This window comes from Catharus ustulatus, chromosome 3, assembly GCF_009819885.2.
Source record: "Catharus ustulatus isolate bCatUst1 chromosome 3, bCatUst1.pri.v2, whole genome shotgun sequence".
In the NCBI taxonomy this organism is placed as follows: Eukaryota; Metazoa; Chordata; class Aves; order Passeriformes; family Turdidae; genus Catharus; species Catharus ustulatus.
This window is the reverse complement of record NC_046223.1, coordinates 98,772,191-98,796,101: the sequence shown is the minus strand read 5'-3', so window position 1 is coordinate 98,796,101 and position 23,911 is coordinate 98,772,191. Positions and strand designations below refer to the sequence as shown.

The following is a 23,911-nucleotide window of genomic DNA, read 5'->3' as shown; positions in this document are numbered from 1 at the left end:
AAAGAATCAGGCTTGTGTGTTTTATCAAGTGGTGTCTTCAGTTAAAACTGTCAGAAACAAAATGTGGATTTGATGCAGAACATAGCTTTTTATATTCACTTGTGTTTGTTTGATTTACTCCTTATTTGTAAAGAACCACTTTTCCCATACAAATGATACTCTTTCATATGAGATATCCTAAACTGACCATAATACATTTCTTTCATGTTTTACAGTGAACAACCCTATACCTTCCAACCTGAAGTCAGAAGCTAAAAAGGCAGCTAAAATACTACGAGAATTTACAGAAATAACTTCCAGAAATGGACCAGATAAAATTATACCACGTGAGTAAAGAAGATTCAGCTAAAACCTTCAGTGCTCCCTGTGTTGCAGTCATGTTGTCTTTACCAATTCCCTGTTTCCACTGATCACAACTTAGAGATGAATGAAAATTTCAGGCACCATAACTTCTTTGAAAATTTTTTGGAAGTAAAGGGTTTCAGTTTGCTTTATTCTTGGCAGATGTTACTTACTGGGAGAGATCTTTTGAATGTTTACTGTTACAAGGTACCTGCACTGGAAGGCTTCCCCCTGGGATGGACTGTTTCATGCTCAACCCTGTGAATGTATGTCCTTCAGAGACTACCTGGAATGCTAGCTCTAGCTCTTGAATATCTGTGTTAACTAGAATTAGCTAGATGAAAATAAGTTGAAGCAAAGAAATCAGGGTGATTTTCCTTTTGATACTGGTTCAGGACTCTTACTTGCTGCTGTCCTCTTTATTTTTGCAGTTGTTACTCTATGTTTCTTCTAGTGTCTTCATCCACCTGGTATTGCTGCTTGTGGTTTCGAATCCTTAACTGTTATGTTCTGGAAGGTGTGCAGTAAGATTTGCGGGATGATGACACATTAGTATTTGCCATAAACACTGTCTAATGATACAAGCTTGTTAGGCTGCTCTGTGTTGCTGTGATTAAAATTTGGACTCCAAAAATGTGTGGAGATGTGGTTGTCAGGTATTCACTGCCTGTTTTCTGTATATCTTGCCAAGGGTACTCACACACAAAGTGTGTGACACTAAGCAAACTAATTCTATACAAGCTAATCAGGGCAGGTGAAGCCCTTGTGGCAGTGTATAGATTTTTACAGGCTAATGTGACCTGCAGCTAGGTTTGTGGTTCTCTGTGGTGGAAGTGTCATTATCAGTTCAACTTTTTTTGTGGTTTTCTTTAGGCTTTTACTTTGATTATTTGACTCTTGTCATATTTGTTGAATGTTTTGTTTTCCCCTTCTCTTAGAACTTCTCTTACAATGTCTTGAATAAATAATTTTGCTATTTCAGCTCATGTAATAGCTAAAGCCAAAGGCCTTGCAGTTTTGTCTGTTATCAAAGCTGGATTTTTGGTGACTGCTCGAGGTGGAAGTGGAATTGTATTGGCTCGTCTTCCTAATGGAGGTAAGTGGATATTTTCCTTTTGTACTTCATGAGAGAATTAAAAGAGATGAAAATATATTTTTTGATTATTCTTTTCACAGCATAAAACGGGAGATATGTGATGAGTCAGACAAGTAGGTGACTGGTGACAATGTTTGGTGTGTTGGTGTTTTCAAATCTTTGTACCTTTGTTTGACCAAATGTAAATGCTTTCAGTATCTTTGTGGAAAAGAATGAAATATAGAAGTATATAGCATAAAATGCATTAGAAAAATTGATTATATCTGGCTATGAACAAGTGTATGATAAATTATTTATAACAAGGAATTGTTTTGATTGTCAGGGTTTCTATTTCTTAAATCCTTTCCTGTAGGATAAAGCATTATAGTTATGATTCTATTGTAGCTGTTTTCAACATCGTTTTAAATAGAGATTTTTTTTAGCATTTTTTAACTGTAAAAATAAAATTAGTGTTTTTTGTAATATATATGGTAAAAATTCCATAAATTTATTTTGTTTTACATGACAGCCTGGTCCGCTCCCTCTGCAATAGGAATTGCTGGTCTTGGTGGTGGATTTGAAATTGGAATTGAGGTACAGTTTTACATTTGAAATACTTGTTGGTAACTTTTTTTGCAAGAAATTAAAATACATTGAAAAATATCTAAATGTTAGTGGGATAGTAGAATCTACTTTTATGTACAAAATATTATTATAAAATCCATTTATGCAAGACAAACAAAAGAGGGATTTTTAATCCCACCAGTGAAATTATTAAAGACATTTAGAAGAAAAAAAGTGACCTGACACTAATTTCCTTGATTTCTCACTTCTAGCAGACTGAATTTTTCACTTACAGAGAGCTTCCTGTCAGTGTTCACATATAGGACAATTGAAGTTAATTGAAAAAGCAACCTGTAATTAGTACTGTGTCAAATGCTTTACTGAAGGGCACAGGGACTCTATCTGGCAAGCAACAGTGGAAAGAACTGAAGTTGGAGTAAAATGGACTTCACTTTATGTTACTGTACTTCCCACATTTCTCACTCACACTTGTGAGTACTGACATGACCTTTCAGTTTGAAACACCAAAACTAGTGATGCTTCTTCTGAAGGAATACTATAGAAAAGGACTCAGTTCCAGCTAGCAGGAATGCTTAGTAAAAGGACTCCCAACATATTCAGAGAAACCCTGGTGAGCTGAGCCCTGACAGCGCTCTGCCTCTGCTTCCCACTTCTTCCTCACAGCTCCTTCACACTTGTATGTTTTCAGCTTTCCTCTGCTTCCCCACCCTAGCCTTCAGACTTTTCCTTCTCTTTGTTAAGCTTCTGTTCTGCTGATTCCCAAAGAAAATCAGAGTAACAATACAATGCCAACAAGATCTCTTGCAATGGACATTCTGCTCTTCAGAAGAATCCACGTATAGCTGATTTGGGTGATCGTGCCAGCCCCCAGTACATCTACAGCTAGCCAACTATCCCTGTCCTGTCAGCCAGCACTCACATATTGAGCAACAGATCAATTTATTCTCCCCTCATTGTTCACTGTGTGATCTCAGGCATTATTGCATGCACTTTTTAAAGGATGATGTGAATACAAAAGTCATTAATTTTTATTAGGGATTTTTACTGGTTCTCATTACTACAGGATCTGAATGCATTTTAAAGTGTTCAGTTTGAGCTCCAGAGCTTGTTTTGTTGTGGAGTTTGGTTTTATTTTTTCTTTTAAGCTTCTTCATGTTTTGATTGATGTATGAAAATTTTCTTTTAATCATCCTCACCTGATATTTTAGATAACATAGGCATTTCCTATTGATACCGAATCAAATAATTTCAGTACAGAAGCTATTTGTGAGAGGGGCTTTTCTCTGAGTAATACTTAGTGCCCTTTATTTGAAATTTTAGTCAGCTTAAAAAATACTGTTTCCTTACTGCCATTATAATAACAGAATCTTTTTTATTTCTTCTAGAAAATGTTATTCAGAAGTACCTGAGTGACTTAGGAGCCCAGAGTCCCATTTCAGCATTCTTCTAGTCCTATATAAACTCATGTTCTAGAAACTAGGTGAAATTTATTCCTGTAGGAGAGATTATAGTCGACATAGTTGTAGTGATACTTATGGCTGTTTTTAAAAAACAAGGAGATCATACCTCAGAAGTCACAGTGACTTGGTACTTCAAATTGAAGACCAGTTTTAAAATTCATAGAAGTTCTTTCTTTGAAGGCTTTCTTGCTATGGATTTGCTTATCTTTAACAATGGATTCATCCTCTTAATGGGTAAGAGGAGGAAGCAGTTTCCTGAAAGGCGTTCTCCCTCCATCGCTGGATGATTCACAAACTGCTTCTGTAACCATCTTTTGTTTGGGATGGGGTGGAGGTTACCAGGGGGCTAATAACAAAGACCTCTCTTATGCTATGTGTAATACTTCTAGGCCAGCCTTGTTTTGCAAATAATCTGGTATTTCCTCTTGTATTCCCTGCTGTCACTGTTTGGATTTTGGGGTAAGTTGAAAGTTTTTTTCTGAACCTGGCTTTCAGTCAAGTCCATCAGGTGGAAGATCAGGTGCAGTAGTCCTCGGGTATATTGCTACCTCTTCAATTATTAGGTTTAATAGGTTCTTGAAACAACTGACTACATCTCATATTTTACTCTTAAAACATCAATTAATAATTCATATACACACACAGATATACAAAACTCCTGTCATGAAAATAGTGTTTGATCAATAGTATCCTTTCTGCTTTTTGTTCTTCGGACAGGAATTTTTATTTTGTAAGTTCTGTCTTGCCTTTATTAGTTTAATTATTGAAGGATCAAAATGATTTCACCTCTGAAAATGTGCCTTCATAATTGTTTATATAAACCATAGAAAATAAAAAATTGTCCATTAGGAATTTTGAATTAACATAGAGTTTCTCTTATAGCTGTTGTTTATCACATGCTGACCATATCAGCACTTTGAAAAAAATCAGTCAAATTTGATTTAAAAAGTAGTTGAAAGGATTTTTCATTCAAAATGCCTTGCAGAAAAAGAATCAACTTTGTCATGAAAGCTGTTTCAAAATAATCATTTACAAGAAAGGAAGATCATCTTCTGTGTTGTTCTTTCTTCTTAAAAAGTGTAGTACTTTTATTTGATATTTTATAGGTCTCAGACTTAGTGATAATACTGAATCATGAAAGAGCAGTAGAAGCTTTTGCCAAAGGAGGGAATCTTACACTTGGAGGAAATCTTACTGTGGCAATTGGACCTCTTGGGAGGTAGGTAATATGTTTTCCTAATAAAACATACATGGAAGATAATTTTTACATGCCACATGGGTGTGGCTTTTTTTTTTTAAATATACTACACAACAACCTGGGTAACAGGTTATGCTGACTAGACCATATTGTTCTTGCCAATCTTCTTTTTTTCTTTTTTCTTTGCTGATTAAGGAATTTATTGGTAGAAGGAAAGTGTTCTGAGATTTCTTTTTGTAGGAAACTGCTTGGCTAGGCTCAATGAAGAGCACAGATAATTCTGTGCCTCATAGAACTATGATTTTTAATGACATATGGATCTGTGCTTTCTGTCACCACAGATCTGCCCAACATTAAATAAAAACTACACCAAATAATTTCTTTTAAACCTTTAAATGTTTAAGCCTGTTTACTTTGAAGGATGAGGTGAAATAATCACTGAATAATTTTACTTGGAAATGAACGTTGCAAGACTTCTACTCCAACCTCCTGCTCAAAGCAAGGTCTGTTACTACTTCAAATCAGGTTGCTCAGTTCTTTTTTCCAGTAGAATCTTGAGAATCCCCAATTAGGGAGATGGCTTGGTTCTCTGGGCAACCTGCTCTGCTATTCAGCTCCCTGCCTTGCATCCAGTCAAAATATTTCTTCCTTCTTTTTACATTCAAGAATATTTTATTCTTCCTCCATACACTGCAATAAAGAGCCTAGCTTCATACTTGAAGCCTGCTGTTAGGTTAGCCCCAAGTCTTCTCTTCTCCAGGCTTACCAAGCCCAGCTACCTCAGACTCTGCTTATGGAATATGTACCTCCTTATGGCTTCTTTTTTATGATTATGAAATTTTTACTGCTGGCTTTTAATACTTTATAATAAAATAAAAGGGTGATACTTATTGCACAGAAGAAAAATAGATCTGTGGATCAGGGAAGGGCAGTGAATATCATCTACCCTACAGGATCACTTAGTACACTGTCCTGCAACAACTGTGTCCAAGCTGGGACATCAGTGTCAGGGTGGAGAGATGAGCGAACAGGTGAAGAACCAGATCATCAGGTTAGAAGAGCAGTGGTAAATGGTTCATGTTGAAGCCTGAAACCAGATTTCTTTAGAATTCCTCAGGAGACTCTTCTAGTACCTCTCCTGCTTGGTATTTTTTATCAGGGACCTAGAGGAGCAGTTGCAAAATACCCTCTTTAAGATTATGGATTACTCCAAACCAGGATTTGCAGCCAATGCACTTCAGGGTAGGGCCACCATTCAGAGCAATGCACCTAGAGAGTGTAGAGGCAAGATCCAACATGAAACCCTATGAAGTTAAGCAAGGACAAATGCAAAGTTCTGCACTCCTAGTTGGATGAACCCCCTGTCGGGTTGAGCAGCTTCCCTATAGAGAAGGTGCTGGGATCCTGGTGGGCAGTGGGGCTGAGCCAGCAGTTGATTCCTGACAGAAAAGGCAGTGAACAGTGTAGGGGGTTGCATCAACAGGACTGTAACCAGTAGATATGGGAAGCTATTTTTCCCCTTCACTTGACATTTCATAGACTGTGCCTAGAATATTGTGTTGAGTTTTAGCCCTGCAGAAAGTTGTTTATAAACCCGATTGTGTGCAGTGCATTACCTAAATGGCCAGGGAAATGCAACATGTGAACAACAAAGCTGGGAGAGCTCATTCAACCTGGATGAGAGAAGACCTTTGAGGCTGCATTCCCAACAGAGCATCACCAAGAAGACAGACCCCAATTCTTTATGAGAGGTAGTAGTCATATATTGAAACAAGGAAGGTTCTTACTGGATGTGAGAGCAAAATTTGACATGAATAAAATTGAGTACTGATACACATTGCTCAGAGTGTCTGTGCAATTATATCCTTAGAATTCTTCAAAAACTGGCTAGACAAAGTCCAGAGCAGCCTTCTTTTAATTTGATGTATCCATTTTGAGATGACAGTCTTTAAACCTAAAATATTATGTGATCCTCTGAAGGACAAACACTGCAGTCTTCCAAAGCTGTTGAGGTTCAGTGTGGCCTTGCTTGAAGTGTTTGTGCTGACCATAAAGTCTAGGAGGATTTGGAAATATTGAATAGAGTTTCAGTCACCAGTCCAAACATAATCAGATCATTTTAAAATGTGATTGAAGTGTGGCTTAATAGTTTTCAGAGGAAGCTGTTAAGATCCAGTTATTAAAATTATTAGAGAGATGCCTCTGCCGAAATAAGATGCAAGCGAGACCATATGCTGAAGTCAATAGTATGGATTTTATTTAACAGTAAATGTGAGTGGGGGGGAGAGAGAGAGAAAGAAATGGACAAAGAGAGAGGAAAGAGAGTGACAGAAAGAGAAATTGAGGGGAAAAATATCACCTCTCTGTGGATCCACAAACAGTGTCCTGTTGATCCTCTTCTTCTGGTCTTCTCTGTGGTAGGGGTTCCATGAAGCTTAGCGTTCAATGGATGTATCTTCAATGGATATGTTCAGGCTATTTGGGAACACCCAGGTACCTCCTCTGCTTGGGAAGTTTGACACTGTCTCTTGCCACAGGGCTCTGACTGTCGCATCCCTTTGCATCACATTCAGTCTTTTGGTGCAAAGCCTCAGGATTCAGTCTGAGGGTGCTTTGGGGGTCTTTGATGGTTTATGATCCCTTCTCAGACATGACAGCTGCCTTTCTTGTCAGTGCATTGAGTCATGTCCTATCAAACTTTCCTCAGGGAGGAGTTGGGAGTTGTGTGAGGGAGGACAATTACCATGGTATTGATAAAAGGTGCCATCCTATCTTGCAGGATTTGCCTCATCAGCCTGAAAGCCTGGCTTGCAACCTCGTCCTCTGTCTTGTGTGCTTCTCACTGCACACCCAAACTCACCTCCCCTCGGAACAAATCACCCTGGAGCGTCCTTGATTGTTTTGAGTCATAAACCATGAACAGTCTAGTCTCTCAGGGACCTAATAGGGAGCATTCATATGAGGCAACACTTTTTCTGCTTCTGTCTGAAAATAGGGTAAAAATAAAATGAAGGATTAAAGGAAAAAAATGATTGCTGTTCATGCTAGAAAACTGTTTCGACAAATATCAACCAAAACTTTTTCTTTCTAGAAACTTAGAGGGGGATGTTGCCCTGAGAAGCTCTGCTGCTGTCTATACATACTGCAAATCTCGAGGACTGTTTGCAGGCGTATCTCTGGAAGGAACCTGTTTAATTGAAAGGAAAGAAACAAATCGCAAGTAAGCTCTCCTAATATCAAAAAGGTTCAGTGAAAGCATGGTGACAGAATTAACTAGGACATGTTCACTTTAGAAAAAGAGGTTTTTGTGAAAGCATATGTTCAGTTTAGAATTTCTTGAGGACAAGAGTTTCTTCAATTTGGACATCTTGCAATGGGTGTTGAGATGATGCTAAATGTCAGCTGTGGGAGTTGACCTTAGCTAGCCACCACAAGCCAGCCCAGTTGCTTTGTCTCTTCCCCTCTTTAACAGGATGAGAGGAGATAAAGTAGGATGACAAACTCTTAAATTGAGATAGAGTCAGTGAGATTTCTTAGCAATTTCTATTTCAGTCAAAAAACCTCCGACCTCATCCAGGGGAAATCAGTTTAATTTATTTACAGTTAATAAGAGAATAGGATAATGAGAAATAAGAACAGATATAGAAAGCAACACATTTCCCACACAAGCCTTCCATCTTTACTGGGCTCCACTTCAATCACAGCTTCTCTACCTCCTCTTCCCAGTTGGTGCAGGAAAATTTGGTCTGTGGTCAGTTTTCCAAATTTACAGCTTTCAAATAGACCTGTCATTTCTCAGTATATGGCCAGTAGGAAAAATGCAGGATTAGGGATAGAGATAGGAAGCATTTGCACAAAGTGAATTTATCTAGAAGTTGAAATGTAGTAGTAATCAAATACCTGCAATCTTTATTTTTTTTTTCTATCAGGTTTTATGGGCAGGACATTCGTGCTAGTGCCATCCTGCTTGGTGATGTGCCCTTGCCTGCTCAAGCAGATGATCTTTATGAAATTCTGGCATCCTTCACTGAAGTGTATGAAAATGAAGAGCAGAAAAACAATCCAGGAAAATCTGTAAGGGAACAGAGAAGGGTTTGTGCATTTCTTTTTCACATAGGTGTTTCCAGTTACTGAGCTGTTCCTAAACAGTTAATGCTGATGTTCATGTGTCATTTTTAGCTTCTCTATGGGATGACTGAAAGTATAGCACATGTCAGTTACTGCATGTGGAACATTTGTTCAAATATTTCCCTGCTAGGCTCTTGGGGACAAGAATGTTGCTGGCTTTGCTTTGCATCTTCCAGAGTAACAAAGTATATCCTTGTTTTGTAATTGTGCATAATCAAATCTGAGGTGATGATTAGGAATGTTTGATCAAGTCTTTTTAGTGAAGTAAATTGCATATTGGATACTCTTAGCTTTTCTACTCTTTCTGTCATCCATTCAAACATTCGCATTTATAATGTAATACGGATCCTGTAGAAAATTATTTTCTTACAGATGTTGATGTAACTGATAGACTTTCAACTTTGTTAAACCCATGGTGATTTACTTCAGTATCATGGGTATGTCACTTGAGTTTAGTATATTTCTTGAGTTCCTACAAGTTCAGGGGAAAAATAATAATTTTAATTTTTTTTTTAGTGTAGCTTGACATACTTCTAGGCTCTGAAGTCATGATGTATATCTATGATGCTATGATTTGTAAAAAAAATTGTGTACTTTAGGTAAATGACCGACCTGCTAGACCATCCAGACCAGAGCCACCTAAACCCGCTGTTAGACCTACACCACCAGGTGAAAATTTTTGATAATGGCTAATTATTTCTCTTCATAAAATTAGAGCATTCAAGCTATTTAATACTATGCAGTTATTATAGCAGCTGCCTCTAGAAAAATGTTTTTAAAATACTCTTCTTTGGACAAACACTGAAAGCATATTGGTATAGTGCCATGAATGATAAAGATTAAAGGATTTGTTTGTTTTATATTAATAAACCTTTTCTCTCTGACAGATTTGCTATAGAAACAGTGTTTTTATAGTTACTGAATCATGTAATAATTCAAAGGAAGTATTCATGTTACTGAATACATAGAAGCTCCATAGTAAAATGAAACTTTTTAGTAAAAAGAACAGTCCTACTAGAAACTGCTAGTCCTAGTTCTAGAAACTTCTGGTTTCTAGAAGTCATAGTTTCTCTTTAGGTTTTCATTATCTCTTAATCATTAGAGGTTTTACAGTAGAGAAGAGGCAGAATTTTGGCTCTTTTAACTTTAAATGAAAGTGGGACTTTACTGTGCAGCTCCTCTTAACTTAATTCTCTGGTTAAGGATATGAGGCAAAGTCTGTGTTTCTTTATTCTGCACTGCTCCTTAATTAACTGCAATCATTTAATAACTGTTGAACTTGTATTAGAGCAGTATACAAAATATACAAAATATGTTAGCATGTCATGTAAGTTGTTATTTTATTTTCTCTTTCAGCTAAAAAGAATACAAATAAACTTTATCCTGAACTTCCCAATGATTATGCATCTGTGGGTAAGTACTAAGCTTACACTTATTTTATTAATACAGTGTAGAATCTGAGAAGTCCTAAAAGTACATTGAAAGAAATGTAAAAATATCTGGCCATTGATATTTTTCTTTATTATCCATGTGTTAAAAACAGATTCAGGTCTTGTATGATCTGCTGAAAATATTTCATAAAAATTAATCTTATTCCCTGGCTTAACATTCTAATGATATTCTTTTTCTGAGCAGCACAAGTTCTTTTGTTTTATTCTGTGAACTTGAAAAATGCACTTGAAGTAGTAAAATTGTTTTATGATACCATCTAATTGAAATGAAAAAGGAAGCTGATATAACAAGCTTCTGTCAGAGTCCTTATGCAATGTACAATAATTCCTGTTTTAATTTTAAAAGTGCTTCCACAGATGATACCTGATTATGCTGGCATAAACACAGATTTACATTGCTTCTTCAGGTTTTTTATACCAGAATAACTCTGTGTTGCACTAAAGATATTACTTGTTTGTTGTTTTATTGATTCTCTTATGTTTAAAGCACTTTCAGCTCTTAATCAGGAGAATCTCACTGTGCAGTATTTGATTTCATATTACATATATATGAATATGTAATTACATTTTCATGTATTTCATGCTCACTTGAAAATAAAATTAAGCAAAACATCTCTTTTTTACTTCTGCTAATAGAGCTTGATAATAGACCACCATGAAAAGTCTGGTTCAGGCAAAGAGTAATTGGAACTTTTCACTAAAAATTAAGATAAATTATGTGTCATTGTCTTTACATTCTTTTTCATATCTTCTCTTCATACATGCTGTTGATATGTGTGTTGAAGGGGCCAACACAGGAGTATCCTAAGCTGAGCTGTCAATGTGATGTCTGCAGATCAGAGACTTCCTGAGAATCAAGATTTGCTATTGTGTTGTAGGAATTTTACAAGGAAAAGAAAGACCACCTGTACTCAATGGCTGCCAAGAGAAAACTGGTCTTCTGGCCATTAAAACTAAACTTTCCTAGTCTTACCAAAGCCCTGATCAACTGAGAACAGGTTTCTAAAGCTTGTACACATTTCCTATACTGAAGGGAGTGTTCTTCTCTTCAGGTGCAAGTGACATGGTAAAAATATTCCAGAGCCATCTGTTGAAGGGCTTTCAATATTCTTTGAAAGTCAAATATAGACTCAGTCTGCTACTGGGGATTTCTAGTAATCAAAATACACGAGTTTATCTTTAAAGAATGAGAGGGGCAGTAGGATCTTGTCTAAATGATGGCATGGTATGTTTGGCTTTCTGTTGCAGATTACATTTCCATACATAACAGTTCAAATACTTTCTAAATCCACAGAAATACTCTGTTTCTGAAGGCTTAAGTTGTTTTCTTATTGCAGGGAACAATCAAGTCAAGAGTCACAGTCCCTTTCAGAGGGGATGTGTTAATGCTGGGGGATGTCAGTAATCTGTTCCTGCCTCTTTATAGTCCCAATTATTTCAATAGAGCTACCTAGCAGTTATAGCACATATATGTCAATCTTTATTGCAGGAGTAATTGCTGCTGAACTGATGATCTACAGTGATCTGTAAAAAACATATTAAAAATTTTTTGTGTCTTTCTAGTTTAAAAAATACATACAGATAACCAATAGAGGAAAGAATGAATCTTATCTTTAGGAAGCTATGTGTTAGCTGGTGGCTGGTGTGGAGGTAGATTTTGGTGTTGAGCAACAAGCTGGTCTGGGTTGCAAGTAATAAGGACTTGACTTTGGTTGGGGAAGGGGCAACTTGGCGTTGGGTTGCCAGCATTTGGTTTTGCAACAGTTATATAAGTAGTAGAAAGGCTGAAATATTAACTCTTCTCATTAGACGAAAGAAGAGCTAGATTTGTGGATGAAACATTTTTAATTATTTTCTGTGTACTTGAATTATATAGATAAGTAATGTAATATAACCTATTCCAAATGCAAGAAGAACCATAAATTAAAAACATGGTTTTTCTAAACTGATAACATGATACTTGAATTCAGAAGCAAGGAGATTGTTTTCATGTAACTGGATAATGCTTAAAGTAATGCATTTAGTTGTAAAATGAGCTTAAGTAGTGTCTTAAATGTTTCCAGAAATTTGGGAATACCACACATTTTATTTAGATGCAGTTTAAAAATTGCACAGACTTTTTACAGTTCTGGGAAATAAAACCTAGAAACAAAACCACTAAAAACACTGCAATAAACTAACAGCTGATACAGTTATTGTGATTCAGTAAAGTATGAAGTTTCTACACTAGTAAACATTTTTCTGAAGGCTCATTAAATAAAGAAATTTTATTTGCTTATGAGTGTGAAAGTTCATGCCTTCTTTAATAGCATTAGGCATTTGCATCTTCATTTTTCTGCTTTTCCCCTCTTTGTTGTAAAATCTACCAAAGGACTGACTGGCCCTTCCAAGATTTATTACCACAGCCTAGTTCTCTGGACATCTATAATACAAACAAGTCATGATTCTTTAGTTACTACTTGGACATTGTAGATTCAGGAGCTTATTTCATTAGGACAATTATTTTAGGTACATTTGTCACACTGGAATATCTAATCCTAGATACTAGATTTTCATTAGTGTTATGATTTGTAGTTTTTTTTCTGCTCGGGGTTTTGCCATGGAGCAGCAAGTAACCAAAAATTTAGCTAAATGGTTACTTACCTGCCTACCCTCCTAACAGTTTGCTGAATAGTATGCAATTCAGAAAATGTTACAGTGATGTGGTTTCCCAGCTGAACTGGTAGCAGCAAGAGTAGTGATCTGCTAGTAAAAGTTAGACCTAGGTTGAGGTGAATGTTGGTGAGAACTGAATCAATAACAGTTTGTTCTAAATCAGAAGTCAGATATATTTCATTTTTTCTTCAGCTCAGCTAATCAACAAAGGACTGTTTCACGTTTGTAAAAGAATCACTTGAAATTGCCAGGATGCTGAAACAGACTTGAGACAGGAGTGGGGATGAAAATGGAAGAAATTTCTTCCTTCCAAGCAGTGTTCTTTCACTATTTATTCACAATTATCAAATCTCACCATAGGCTTAAATTATTACAATATTATAAGACAAAATACTCATATTAAACACAAAAACAGTTCTTCTGATAACAGTGTAATCTTTTGGAGAAAGTAATGATGCTGTCTGCATTTTTAAGGAGCTGTATGATTTTCTCAAGAAACCCATAGGAACTTGGGGCTGTGAAGCCTGAATATTTAAGGCTTTTTGGGTTTTTTTTAGATTACTGTCAGAAACACTTACCTTCCACAATTATTAAACTGAATATTTTAAAATTTTATCTTGAGAAAAATATTTTCTCTCTTCTTTGGATTTTTGAATGCAATAAATTACCTGCAACCATTGAAATTTTTAACTATTTGCATCAAAATCAACACACCCCAACATGAATACAGTAAAACAAAAAAAACCCTGAACTATGAATTTTGACTAGGTTTTTTCTCAGCAGAAATTTTTCACTTTGAAAATGAAATAAAATATTATCAGATTTTTATTTTCCCAATAGGCATATATTTATATTCTTGCATACTGAAATAAGTGCTATATCAAGCCTGCTGATGAGGATATGGAGGCAGATGAGAAAATTGTCACTGTTTTTAAGAAGCTAAAAAAACACCTTCCTTCAATGATGATTTGAGTGATTTGTCAACCTCATTATTAAAAATTCATACTTTCCTACATGAATTTGTCTGCAGCTTTTAGACAATATTTGTTGTGGTTTGCTTCATTATATTAAAGAGCCCTTTGCTATGCAGAGGAGTTTTTGTTCCCCTCTTGTTCTCTTTGAGACGCTTGTGCTGTAATCAAAGCACTTTTTGGTCTTCCTTCATTTTTCTTTTGATTGCCAAACAAATTGATGAACTCTTTGTCAAGAGTAATTTTTTCTTTCTTCTCAAATTTTAAGTGATAATACAAATACTGAATTCAAAGATCAGTTAAATGACTGAGATCAGTAAGATTTGGGCTTCTAAAAGCGCTAATGAATTTGCACTAAGCTCCAGTCCTTGTGTTATTTATATTACAGTAATTTCATTTATACAAGCCGCACAGACTATAAGCCGCATCTCTGGGTGTTGGCAAACATTTTGTTCTTTGTCCATAAATAAACCGCACCTGAATATAAGCCGCTCTGTTGTTTGCAGCAAGGACCCGCATGCAACAAAGTTGCCAAATAGTAACAGAACCGCAGCAGGGCGGGGTTTACTGGCTCGGCTCGGGCTGTGCAGGCTCGGCCCGCTAGGGGCTGCTGATGGGGCCAGGTGGCCCAGCTCGGCGCTGCTGCTCAGCGGGGCCACTCGGGGCTGGCCGACGCTGCCTCGTGGTGGCAGGCAGGGACGGAGCACCCCCGCTCACGCAGTGGTGGGCGGGGACGGAGCCTGCCTGCTGCTGCCGTGGCAGGTGGGGGCAGGAGCCCCCTGCTTACCCCACGGGCCGCAGGGATGGCAGCACGGAGCCCCCCCCATCTCTCCCCCGGGCTGCGGGAGAGGAGGGAAGGAGGGAGCTCCCCTGCCTCTACCCCCGCCCCCCTGTGCTGCCTGCAGGGAGCTAGCGCCACCCGCGGCACAACAGAGTAACAATTTGTAACAATCGTGAAATGCCGGCTTTTACTGTCCGGTTGCTCGACTCGGCGCCTCGGTTTCCACTTCTGGGCTTGGAAATGTCAGAAAATTATTCACATATTAACCGCTCCTGAGTGTTAGCCGCATTTCCGGTGTGGGAGCAAAATTTTAGTCAAAATGGTGCGGCTTGTATTCGTGAAATTACTTACTTATTTTAATTGTGTTGTGTGTTCTTTCTGTTTAAAACAATTGCAACAATCTCGACCCTTTTTGATTAGGTGGTACATGAGGTGTAATTTCTGTTTGTGTTAGCTAATGCATCAGAGATGCTTTGCATGGTTGCAGTTCTCCAGGAATCAGCTCTGGCCCACTTCTCTATAATTTCAAAGATGATCTCAGTGTTTCTTTCGGTAATCTATGAATGCCAGATGGTTCAGTAAATCTGTGAAAATCTGCTTCCCAAGAGAATTCCAAGACAGACTTTCATGCCTCCTGAAGCATATTTTGTCAAGGAAAATTGAGGGTCTGTATATGAATATGAATTTGCCTTCCTTAGTACATTATGGATGTTTTTGTGGCCAGCTACAAATTATTTAACTAAGCCAACATAATTATATGGACTAAGAATTCATAGACCTCTTCTGAGGTAAAAAGCTCTAAATCTTTTTTTTTGCTTGTGATTTCACTTATTTTACTTGCATATCTGTTCTGCAGTTCAGTTTACATCTTATTACCTTGGTATTTTGAAAGCTACTACTCTCTAGGATAATATTGATCAAACTTGGAAAAGAAAATATATAGTGGAACATGGACACCATTCTAGCAGTTTCTGCATTAATTAGTACCTCTACTTATGTGTGATGCTGAGCTTTTTTAACACAGTATAATGAAAAATGAAATTTTTAGTTAGAACTACTGAAAGAGAGCATCACTCTATGTGCTTGCAACTTTAAAATAGGCTTGTTTTGGTAAGTATGTACTGAAGCAATCACTTTATTTTTTTAATGTATGCATTTCTCAACTCAGGTTTAACAAAACCAGTACTATTTTGGTGACTCAGTTTTAACTGGAAATCTAACTTGCAACTACAGTAATTTTACGATTATAAGCCGCACTGAGTATAAACTGCATGTCCGGGTGTCGGCAATATTTTGGTTTTTGTCCATAAATAAGCCGCACTGGATTATTAGCTACACTTTCGTTCGCAGCGAGGACCCGCGTGCAGCTTTCACACAGTTGCCAAGTAATAACAGAATCGCGGGATCATGGGATTTACTGGCTCGGCTCGGGGCCATGCGGGCTCAGCCTGCTTGGGGCTGCTGCCAGGGCCGAGTGAGTCAGCTTGGTGCTGCCGCTCAGTGGGGCCGCTCGGGGCTGGCTGGGCTCACTCGCCTCTGCCTGCGCTGCTGGCGTCGGGCAGGCTAGCCCTGGGCCGGCCCTGGCCCAACGCTGCCAGTCTCACTGCTGCTCTGTGTTCGCTCCCCCCAGCCCGGGGCCCGGCGCTGCTGGCCCCGCCCTCGCAGGGCAGACTGACCCTGGCCCGGCACCAGTCCCACCCCCACAGCATTCGCTCCGCCCAGCCCCCGTCACATCCGCTCCCCCCGACCCGGGGCTGCCCACCCGACCTCCGCTTCATTCGCTTCCCCCGACCCGGGGCCTGGCACTGCCGGCCCCGCCCCCACCACGTTCGCTCCCCCTGACCCAGCGCTACCCCACTGGGGCCGGGTGGGCTTGGCTCGGCTTGGGGCTGCTGCCAGCTCGCATTTCCGGTTGGCAAATTTCAGAATTTTTTATTACATGTTAACCGCTCCGGATTACAAGCTGCACTCCGGGTTCGGACCAAAACTTTAGTCAAAATAGTGTAGCTTATAATTGTGAAATTACTGTATTTATCTTCACTGTGCAGTTCCACGTTTAGAAATGCCCACTGACAAAAATATTCTGTCAACTGTGCTACAAGAGAAATGTACAGTAATTTCACGAATACAAGCCGCACCAATTTGACCAAAATTTTGGTGGAAACCCGGAAGTGCGGCTAATATTCCGGGGCGGCTAATACATTAACAAAATTCTAAAAGCTGCCAACACGGAAGTGAGAGCCCGCGGCAGCCCCAAGCCAAGCTGGAGCCCGGCCGGCCCCGGCAGAGGTGGGAAAGCCTGGCAGAGGCGGGGCCAGCAGTGTCGGGGGCGGGCGGCAGAGCCCGAGCCAGCAGGGCGGGGGAGCCCGGGAGAACTGGGGCTAGCAGTGCAGGGGAGCATGGCAGAAGCAGGAAGGCCGGCGGGTGGGGCTGCCTGGCAGCGGGGGAAGCCCAGCAGAATCGGGGCCAGCAGCGTGGGGGAGCCCGGCGGTGCAGGGGCCTGCAGTGCCGGCCAGGGCGAGGAAACGCGGCGGCGGTGCAGACGGGAGGGGGCGGCCGGCGAGCGTGGTGGCGGCGGCGGCAGCCCTGCCGGCGGGGCGAGCGAAAGCGGCGCTCGCGAAAGCGCCGCCGCTCGCCGCGAACCGCGAGCCGCGAAAGCGCCGCCGCGAGCCGCGAGCCGCGAAAGCGCCGCCGCGAGCCGCGAGCCGCGAACCGCGAAAGCGCCGCCGCGAACCGCGAGCCGCGAAAGCGCCGCCACGAGCCGCGAACCGCGAGCCGCGAAAGCGCCGCCGCGAGCCGCGAACCGCGAGCCGCGAAAGCGCCGCCGCGAGCCGCGAACCGCGAGCCGCAAGCCGCGAGCCGCGAACCGCGAACCGCGAGCCGCGAACCGCGAGCCGCGAACCGCGAGCCGCGAAAGCGCCGCCGCGAGCCGCGAAAGCGCCGCCGCGAGCCGCGAACCGCGAGCCGCGAAAGCGCCGCCGCGAGCCGCGAGCCGCGAAAGCGCCGCCGCGAACCGCGAGCCGCGAAAGCGCCGCCGCGAGCCGCGAGCCGCGAAAGCGCCGCCGCGAGCCGCGAACCGCGAGCCGCGAAAGCGCCGCCGCGAACCGCGAGCCGCGAAAGCGCCGCCGCGAGCCGCGAAAGCGCCGCGGGGCGGGCGCGGCGCGGGGCGGGCGCGGCGCTCGCGAGGCGCGGCGCGGGGCGAGCGAAAGCGGCAGCGGGGCGGACGGCGAGCCCGGCGGCGGCAGCCCTGCCAGCCGGGCGAGCGAACGCGGCAGCGGGGTGGTGCTGACGGGAGAGGGGGGCCAGCGAGCCCGGCGGCGGCGGCAGCACCACCCGGCCAGCCCCGCCGAGCCGTGGCGCTGAGCTGGGCCACCCGGCCCCGTCGGCAACCATGAGCGGGCCGAGCCTGCCTGGCCCCGCCCCGAGCCAGTAAAGCCCGCTATGCCGTGATCCTGTTACTAATTGGCCAATTTGTGAAAGCTGCGCACGGATTCTCGCGACAAACGAAAGTGCGGCTAATATTCGGGGTGCGGCTTATCTATTGACAAAGACAGCAACATTGTCGAGGCACCGGGGGTGCGGCTTATAATCCGTGCGGCTTGTATTCGTGAAACTACTGTAAATGTGCCCAAATCTCCTCTTGATGTGTGACTTTTGACTTGGGCATTTTTATTTTAAATGAGACTAAGCACCACAACAGGGAAGTAAATCTATTCTGTGACTTTTGAAACAAACAAAATCAGCTATCTATGTGGTCTCAGACTAACTTTCTCCTAGTGCAATACCTGAATTTTTGCTTTTCCTTTGTTGTTAGAAAGCATACATGTTGGGTCTGCCTTTCTAGCATATTGTCAATATTTCATTATTTGCTTCTTTCTGTCTCTTCTGGATCAAGATGATTTAAAACGGTTTCATCATTCTGAAGTTTTCTTTACCAACTTGAATTGTAGTAAAATTGAATCAAAAGCTTTTACCTTTTAGTTAAGAAAGATTATAAAATGGTTTTTGTACCTGATATCTGCCTAGACCTGGAATGGAGGAGTCCACAACCTCTTGTTTTTAAGGATGGAGGAAGACTGTGGTTCACAGTGAGGGGAAAAAATCCATTTTGCTTTTGAACTGGAAATTAAATCATCCATGAAAACATGACAAAATCAGATGTGTACATACTCCTTTAGGTGTTGTAGATATGTGCTGTGAATCTGAAACTGGAAAAAAAGCCACTTTTTATTCTTCAGTGTATGAATTACTCCTTTTCCAAGAAAGGAAGGGATTTGCAGTAGGATCAAGCAGAACTATAGTAAGGAAGAACTCTCACCAAGCTGTGCAGTAATCTGTTCCTTCAATTCTATAATTTGATGAGGAAACTCTTAGCAGATTATAAACTATAAAATCAATACAACAGCTCAGTGTGACAAATAGGTATTTGTTTCAGAAAAATTTTACAAAGTAAGACATATAATGCTTCTGCCATAATCCTTCATGGCATTGTCTACTAATTTGGTAAAGTGTGGGAGTTTTTGTTTTAAGAGTTTTAGCTGAGCGTGGTCTATTTTTGTGGTTTTCATAGCAAGACTTGTGACATATTTATATTTAGTTACTAGAAAAATAAAACATCCATCTGGTGGTCCCCCACAGTATTAATTTTCTTGCTATTATGAGCTCTTTCTTAATACTAACCAAACCCAGGAAATCCCAGGAAATTATTTTTGAGGCTATTTTTATCCCTGATTCACTTTTACTAGGATCGTACTATTACTATCATGAATGTGATAAGTCAGATAATCAAGCTGCTTATGGATTATGTTGTGGCAAGCTGAGAGGAAAATATGCAGCGTGCAGGCCTTCACTGGTCATACTGAAACAAATAACTTGATGCATATAATCAGCTAACTCAAAATACAACAAGGCACAGAGAGATTGAGGTCAGACATGCTAGAATGAAATTGGGGTCTTTCTGATGTATGCGTGGGCAGAGAGCTGTTGTGCTAGCTGTGAACTAGCTACCCTGGCATGAGTAAAATTTTTTTTTCTTGGCATTTTTTTAATGGTTTGGAATAAAAATTAGGAAAGTTGAACTAAAGCACGGAAAAAAAATCAGTGCTATCAATGCATATTTTGTAAGTGTAAAGCACCACTAAGGTGATAATTGTGATTCACAGAATTAGAACATGAAATTGTTCACTGGACCCTATAGATGTTACATAATATAGATTGAAGTTTTGTCTGAAACCATTGTAACTCATACAGATTAATGCTTTAGCATCTGGAATACTGCTTTAAATGTTTCAAACCTGAATACTGCTGTAGATAGTATTTGCTTCTGTGTTGTTCAAGCAATAGAACTAAAGCAAGCTTACATTGCTTTCCTGTCTATTATTCAGAAAAGCCTTTGGGAGTATGGAAACTTCTGCTTCGTTTATAGAAGCCACACAGAAATTTTGACTACCTCAAGGAAGTGATAGATATACAGGATTTCTCTCCAGAGTGTGGTGAAACGCCTTGTGTCTGACTGACTTGAGACAAAAACTAACACTATTGTAAGAAATGCGGGTCTTTTGCAGTAATGGTGGGCTGGCACTTTATTGCAGGGATAAGAACATCTACTTTATGCTAAATGCTAAGGAAAGACTTTCTTTTCTCTGGGAAATTAATATTTTTGCACCTGATGGAACACCCCCTTTAAATATATTTTCCTATAAGCAGTAAAGTTAGTTGCCATGGTTCCACAAAAAGTGGTGTATTCTCTGTCATGGAGGGGGTCCTGCATCTACCTTGGCTGTGCTGGTTCAGTGTTACCTCATGCAGGTCAGCCAGCTGGACATTGCTGATTGAACCAAGGTCATTCACCTTTTGTGGAAATGCTGTTGGTCCCTGAATAAGAAATAGGAGGCCATAGGGGGGAAAAAAAGACAAAAAACAAAAAAAACCCCAGACACTAATGTAAACTAAATTTGTACAGCAAATAACTGTTCTAGAAATGGTGTAATGATGCTTTTCATTTCTACAAAAAGACAAGGTTTCAAGAAACTTCTTACCTTTGCATGGAGCGGTCATGCAAGGTTTGCATTCAGACTTCTCTGGTTGTATTTCATTTGGTTTGTCTTTCTCATTAACAATTTATTTTTTTTTTTCCTTGAAGAAGCACAGATAGAAGTGACCTCTCCTCTTGTGGAAAGGAAGTGTTATTTTTTTCATAGACATTGAGATTTGCACCTCTCTTCCCCCTTTTCTCTCAGTGGTGCATGTTTGTGTTTTTAGCAGCTCCTTTGCTAAGTAGCAAGGAAGGTGTCAAAAGAAGACTAAAAACGGGAAAATAGAAAACTCCTCTGTAAGGAAAAATATAATGGGAAAACTTACTCTGGTCCACAATTTCAAGTATTGGTCTCTGCCATAAGGTTTAGACTTTGTCTTCTCTAGTCCCGGCATTTCTGGCTTTTGTCAGCAACTACAGAAAGATGAGACAGAATTTGAAGTTGAGACAGCAGAGTAAGTTTGGAGATACTGTTGAAGGAAAAATCTGCCTGCACATTGGACAAATGTGAACCAGTGGTTGAATCCCATCTGCAAGCCTAAATTTCCTCTTCCTTGAACCAAGGGATGTGATTACTGTTAGTTTTGTCTTTTAACAAGCATCTGTACAGCCAATATTTCACTTGAATTAAAAGCATCTGAAGAATACTATTATTACCATTCTTAAATTTCAGCTGAAAATTGTGGTACTGTTTGCTTTTTCATTTCAGGAAGTTTATCATAACTGACTAGGGCAATGTAATGAGTATTCTCATTAAAAAGTTTGGTTTTGTTTAGCTGGGAGGTGTAATATCAGCACTCCATGGGGGATAATGAATGTCCAAGATGCTGCATCCATGTGATGGTGGATGTTGCAGAGTTTTCACTGGTCAGATTAGGCTCTAGTTTATGGTTCTGTGCCATTTCTAGCTCTTGCTGAAGCTGTTCTGTAATGAATAGGGCTATCTGCTTTTCTCCTACCGGTTTAAACTGTGGCCAAACGATTACAGGATTGTACCATAGGATATACTGTACATGGAAGTACAATTGCTTGAGCCACCATTTGACACAGAAGGGGAACATTGATTGAATACCTTTTGAAATTAAAAGTTGATGGAGCCTGTGATATAGGTAGAGTTAATAATGGCTGTACTGCTGCTGAAGGAACACAAAAGCAATGAGAATTAGTAATTGTGCCAAGAATAAATCCTAGCAGAGATTTCAAAAGCCCTTATGTCCCTTAGTGCAGCTAAAGTTAACAAGTTTATATATATATCGCAGGTGTTCATACAATATAAATGTTATCATGAAAGTGCTGGACTTTGTATTAAAACAGGAGGTACTTGTTCCTTTTACAGAAAGCAGTTTCTGAATCTTTTACAATGACTTGAAACTTTCTCCTTTTCATCTATATTTTTTTCTTTTCAAGATTAATTATTATTTTCCCATGCTTCCTGGTTCTCTAGCAAAAGTACTTTTCTGTCTGATTTCTTTGCATGGTAATAGTAACATCTTTAATTTGTTTTATTCTTTGAAGCTCATTCTCATTTTGCCTTGAAAACAGGTTTTCTGTTCTTGGTTCGCTATTTTCTCAACCAGTTTTAAACATTGATGATTAGGAATGTGAATGTGAACAGACCTTCAAATGAGGCCTTGTACAGTACTATTACTTAGTATGTTTCCATATGCGATATTCTTTGTCTCATATAATTTTGATATTTTAACCAGTGCAGAGAAATATTTCTCCATGGAAAAAAAAAAAAAATCAATCAGTATTTCACAAAGGATTAACCTAAGAAACTGCCAGAAACTGCGTAGAATTGTTGCCTTAAATACTCTTTGGTTTATTTCTTGAGGTTGTAGACTGTTGTAAAAGCTAATACTTCTATGAAGTGAACCACCTTATGTGCCTATAATACCCTTGAAAGAAATTTTGAAGCTGACTGCACAGAGATTTGAGAAGCAAAATGCAGAGACTGTGTATTGAGATGCTAACTCGGTATGCGCAGAGGAAACATGGAGAAGCTTGTCAACATAAAGATGATTTCTAAATCATCAGTTTGATCTGAATAAAACAGAGCTCAGTTCTTGTCACTGTACTTTGCTTTTCAGAATATGAAGGCTGTGCTTATCATTGCATCTCAGTTTTTGCAATTTGATTTCAGCACAGACATTATTTTTGTTAATGTAGTCTTGAGCATGATAAAGCCCTTGACATTGATATGGTTTATTTGACCTTTTCACTTTGAATGAAAATTTGTTTTTTGAAAAGACAGAAAAAACCAAAAAGTAATCAGCAAAAGTACTGTTATGGAATTGACTCTTCCAAGCAGGAGGTAGCGGTTTTTTTATATCCTAAATATCAAATACATCCACAGATGCTTAACAAAAAAGGCACTTCTTTAATGCAAAAGCTGAGTGTGCTGAAACAAAGATAGAAAGCATTCCATCAGCAGATGAAGATGATGAGCCAGCATGTTCCCTAGTAGGCCAGAAACTCAAAACCAGCGAAATACATTTCATACTGAATGAGCTAAATTTGCACAGTGACTTAAACTTTAAATATAGTCAGGTCTCTGTTTCAATCACCAGTTCTGTTTGCTAGACATGACACTGTTCAGTAACAACACGAGTTGGTAACATGGAATCTGCTTTGAAATGATCCATTTCTAGCTTATATAGAAGAGGTCAAAAGAACATAAGCCTTTTCATGGGTTTTGTGAGTCTCTTACAAAAATGTGTATAATATCTCATTCCATGCATACAGATTTTCAGCTGATGATGAACTTTTTATCTGTTGAGGCTTTGCTGCAAAATTGAGGTCTTGTACCTTATATGGAACATCTGTGGCTAACTTTGCCTTAGTTTTTTCCAGACACTGTTTCTTTATTAATGGAGAATGTAGTTTTTAAGTTATTCTGAAAATCGACTGAAGGGCTTTGTAACACTGGAAACCTGGATAAAGTACCCAGTTAAAGTAATACATAACATTTAGCACTGCAACTAAATCAAAAGATAGGATTTGCTGAGGCAGTCCTCATGGAAGTGGAAGAGGGCTTAACATCTGGTTTTGCCTTTCGTTCAAGAACTTGGGTGTACATTTAATACTGAAATAAATTAAAGAGGGTAGCTCCTGAAAAGGAAGACATGGTACACCTCTTTTAAAAAGGTGGAAAGGAGGGCCCCAGGAACTACACACCTGTCAGCTTCACCTCTGTGCCTGGGAAGGTCATGGAACAGATCCTCCTACAAG

The 23,911-nt window shown here is 40.0% G+C and overlaps 1 protein-coding gene across 4 annotated transcripts in view; it reads left to right on the top strand.

Moving 5' to 3' along the window:
• The window catches only part of SH3YL1 (SH3 and SYLF domain containing 1), a 51,525-nt gene that overhangs the window by 13,262 nt on the left and 14,352 nt on the right, over window positions 1-23,911 (top strand). For 3 of the 4 annotated variants that reach the window (XM_033054162.1, XM_033054163.1, XM_033054161.2), the window contains exons 2-9: window positions 216-326; window positions 1,325-1,438; window positions 1,947-2,011; window positions 4,569-4,681; window positions 7,752-7,880; window positions 8,590-8,752; window positions 9,388-9,457; window positions 10,145-10,201. In XM_033054162.1, the coding sequence (XP_032910053.1) occupies window positions 216-326; window positions 1,325-1,438; window positions 1,947-2,011; window positions 4,569-4,681; window positions 7,752-7,880; window positions 8,590-8,752; window positions 9,388-9,457; window positions 10,145-10,201 (822 nt within the window). The remainder of the gene's footprint in view (window positions 1-215; window positions 327-1,324; window positions 1,439-1,946; window positions 2,012-4,568; window positions 4,682-7,751; window positions 7,881-8,589; window positions 8,753-9,387; window positions 9,458-10,144; window positions 10,202-23,911) is intronic. The other variant, XM_033054164.2, reaches the window with a different exon arrangement.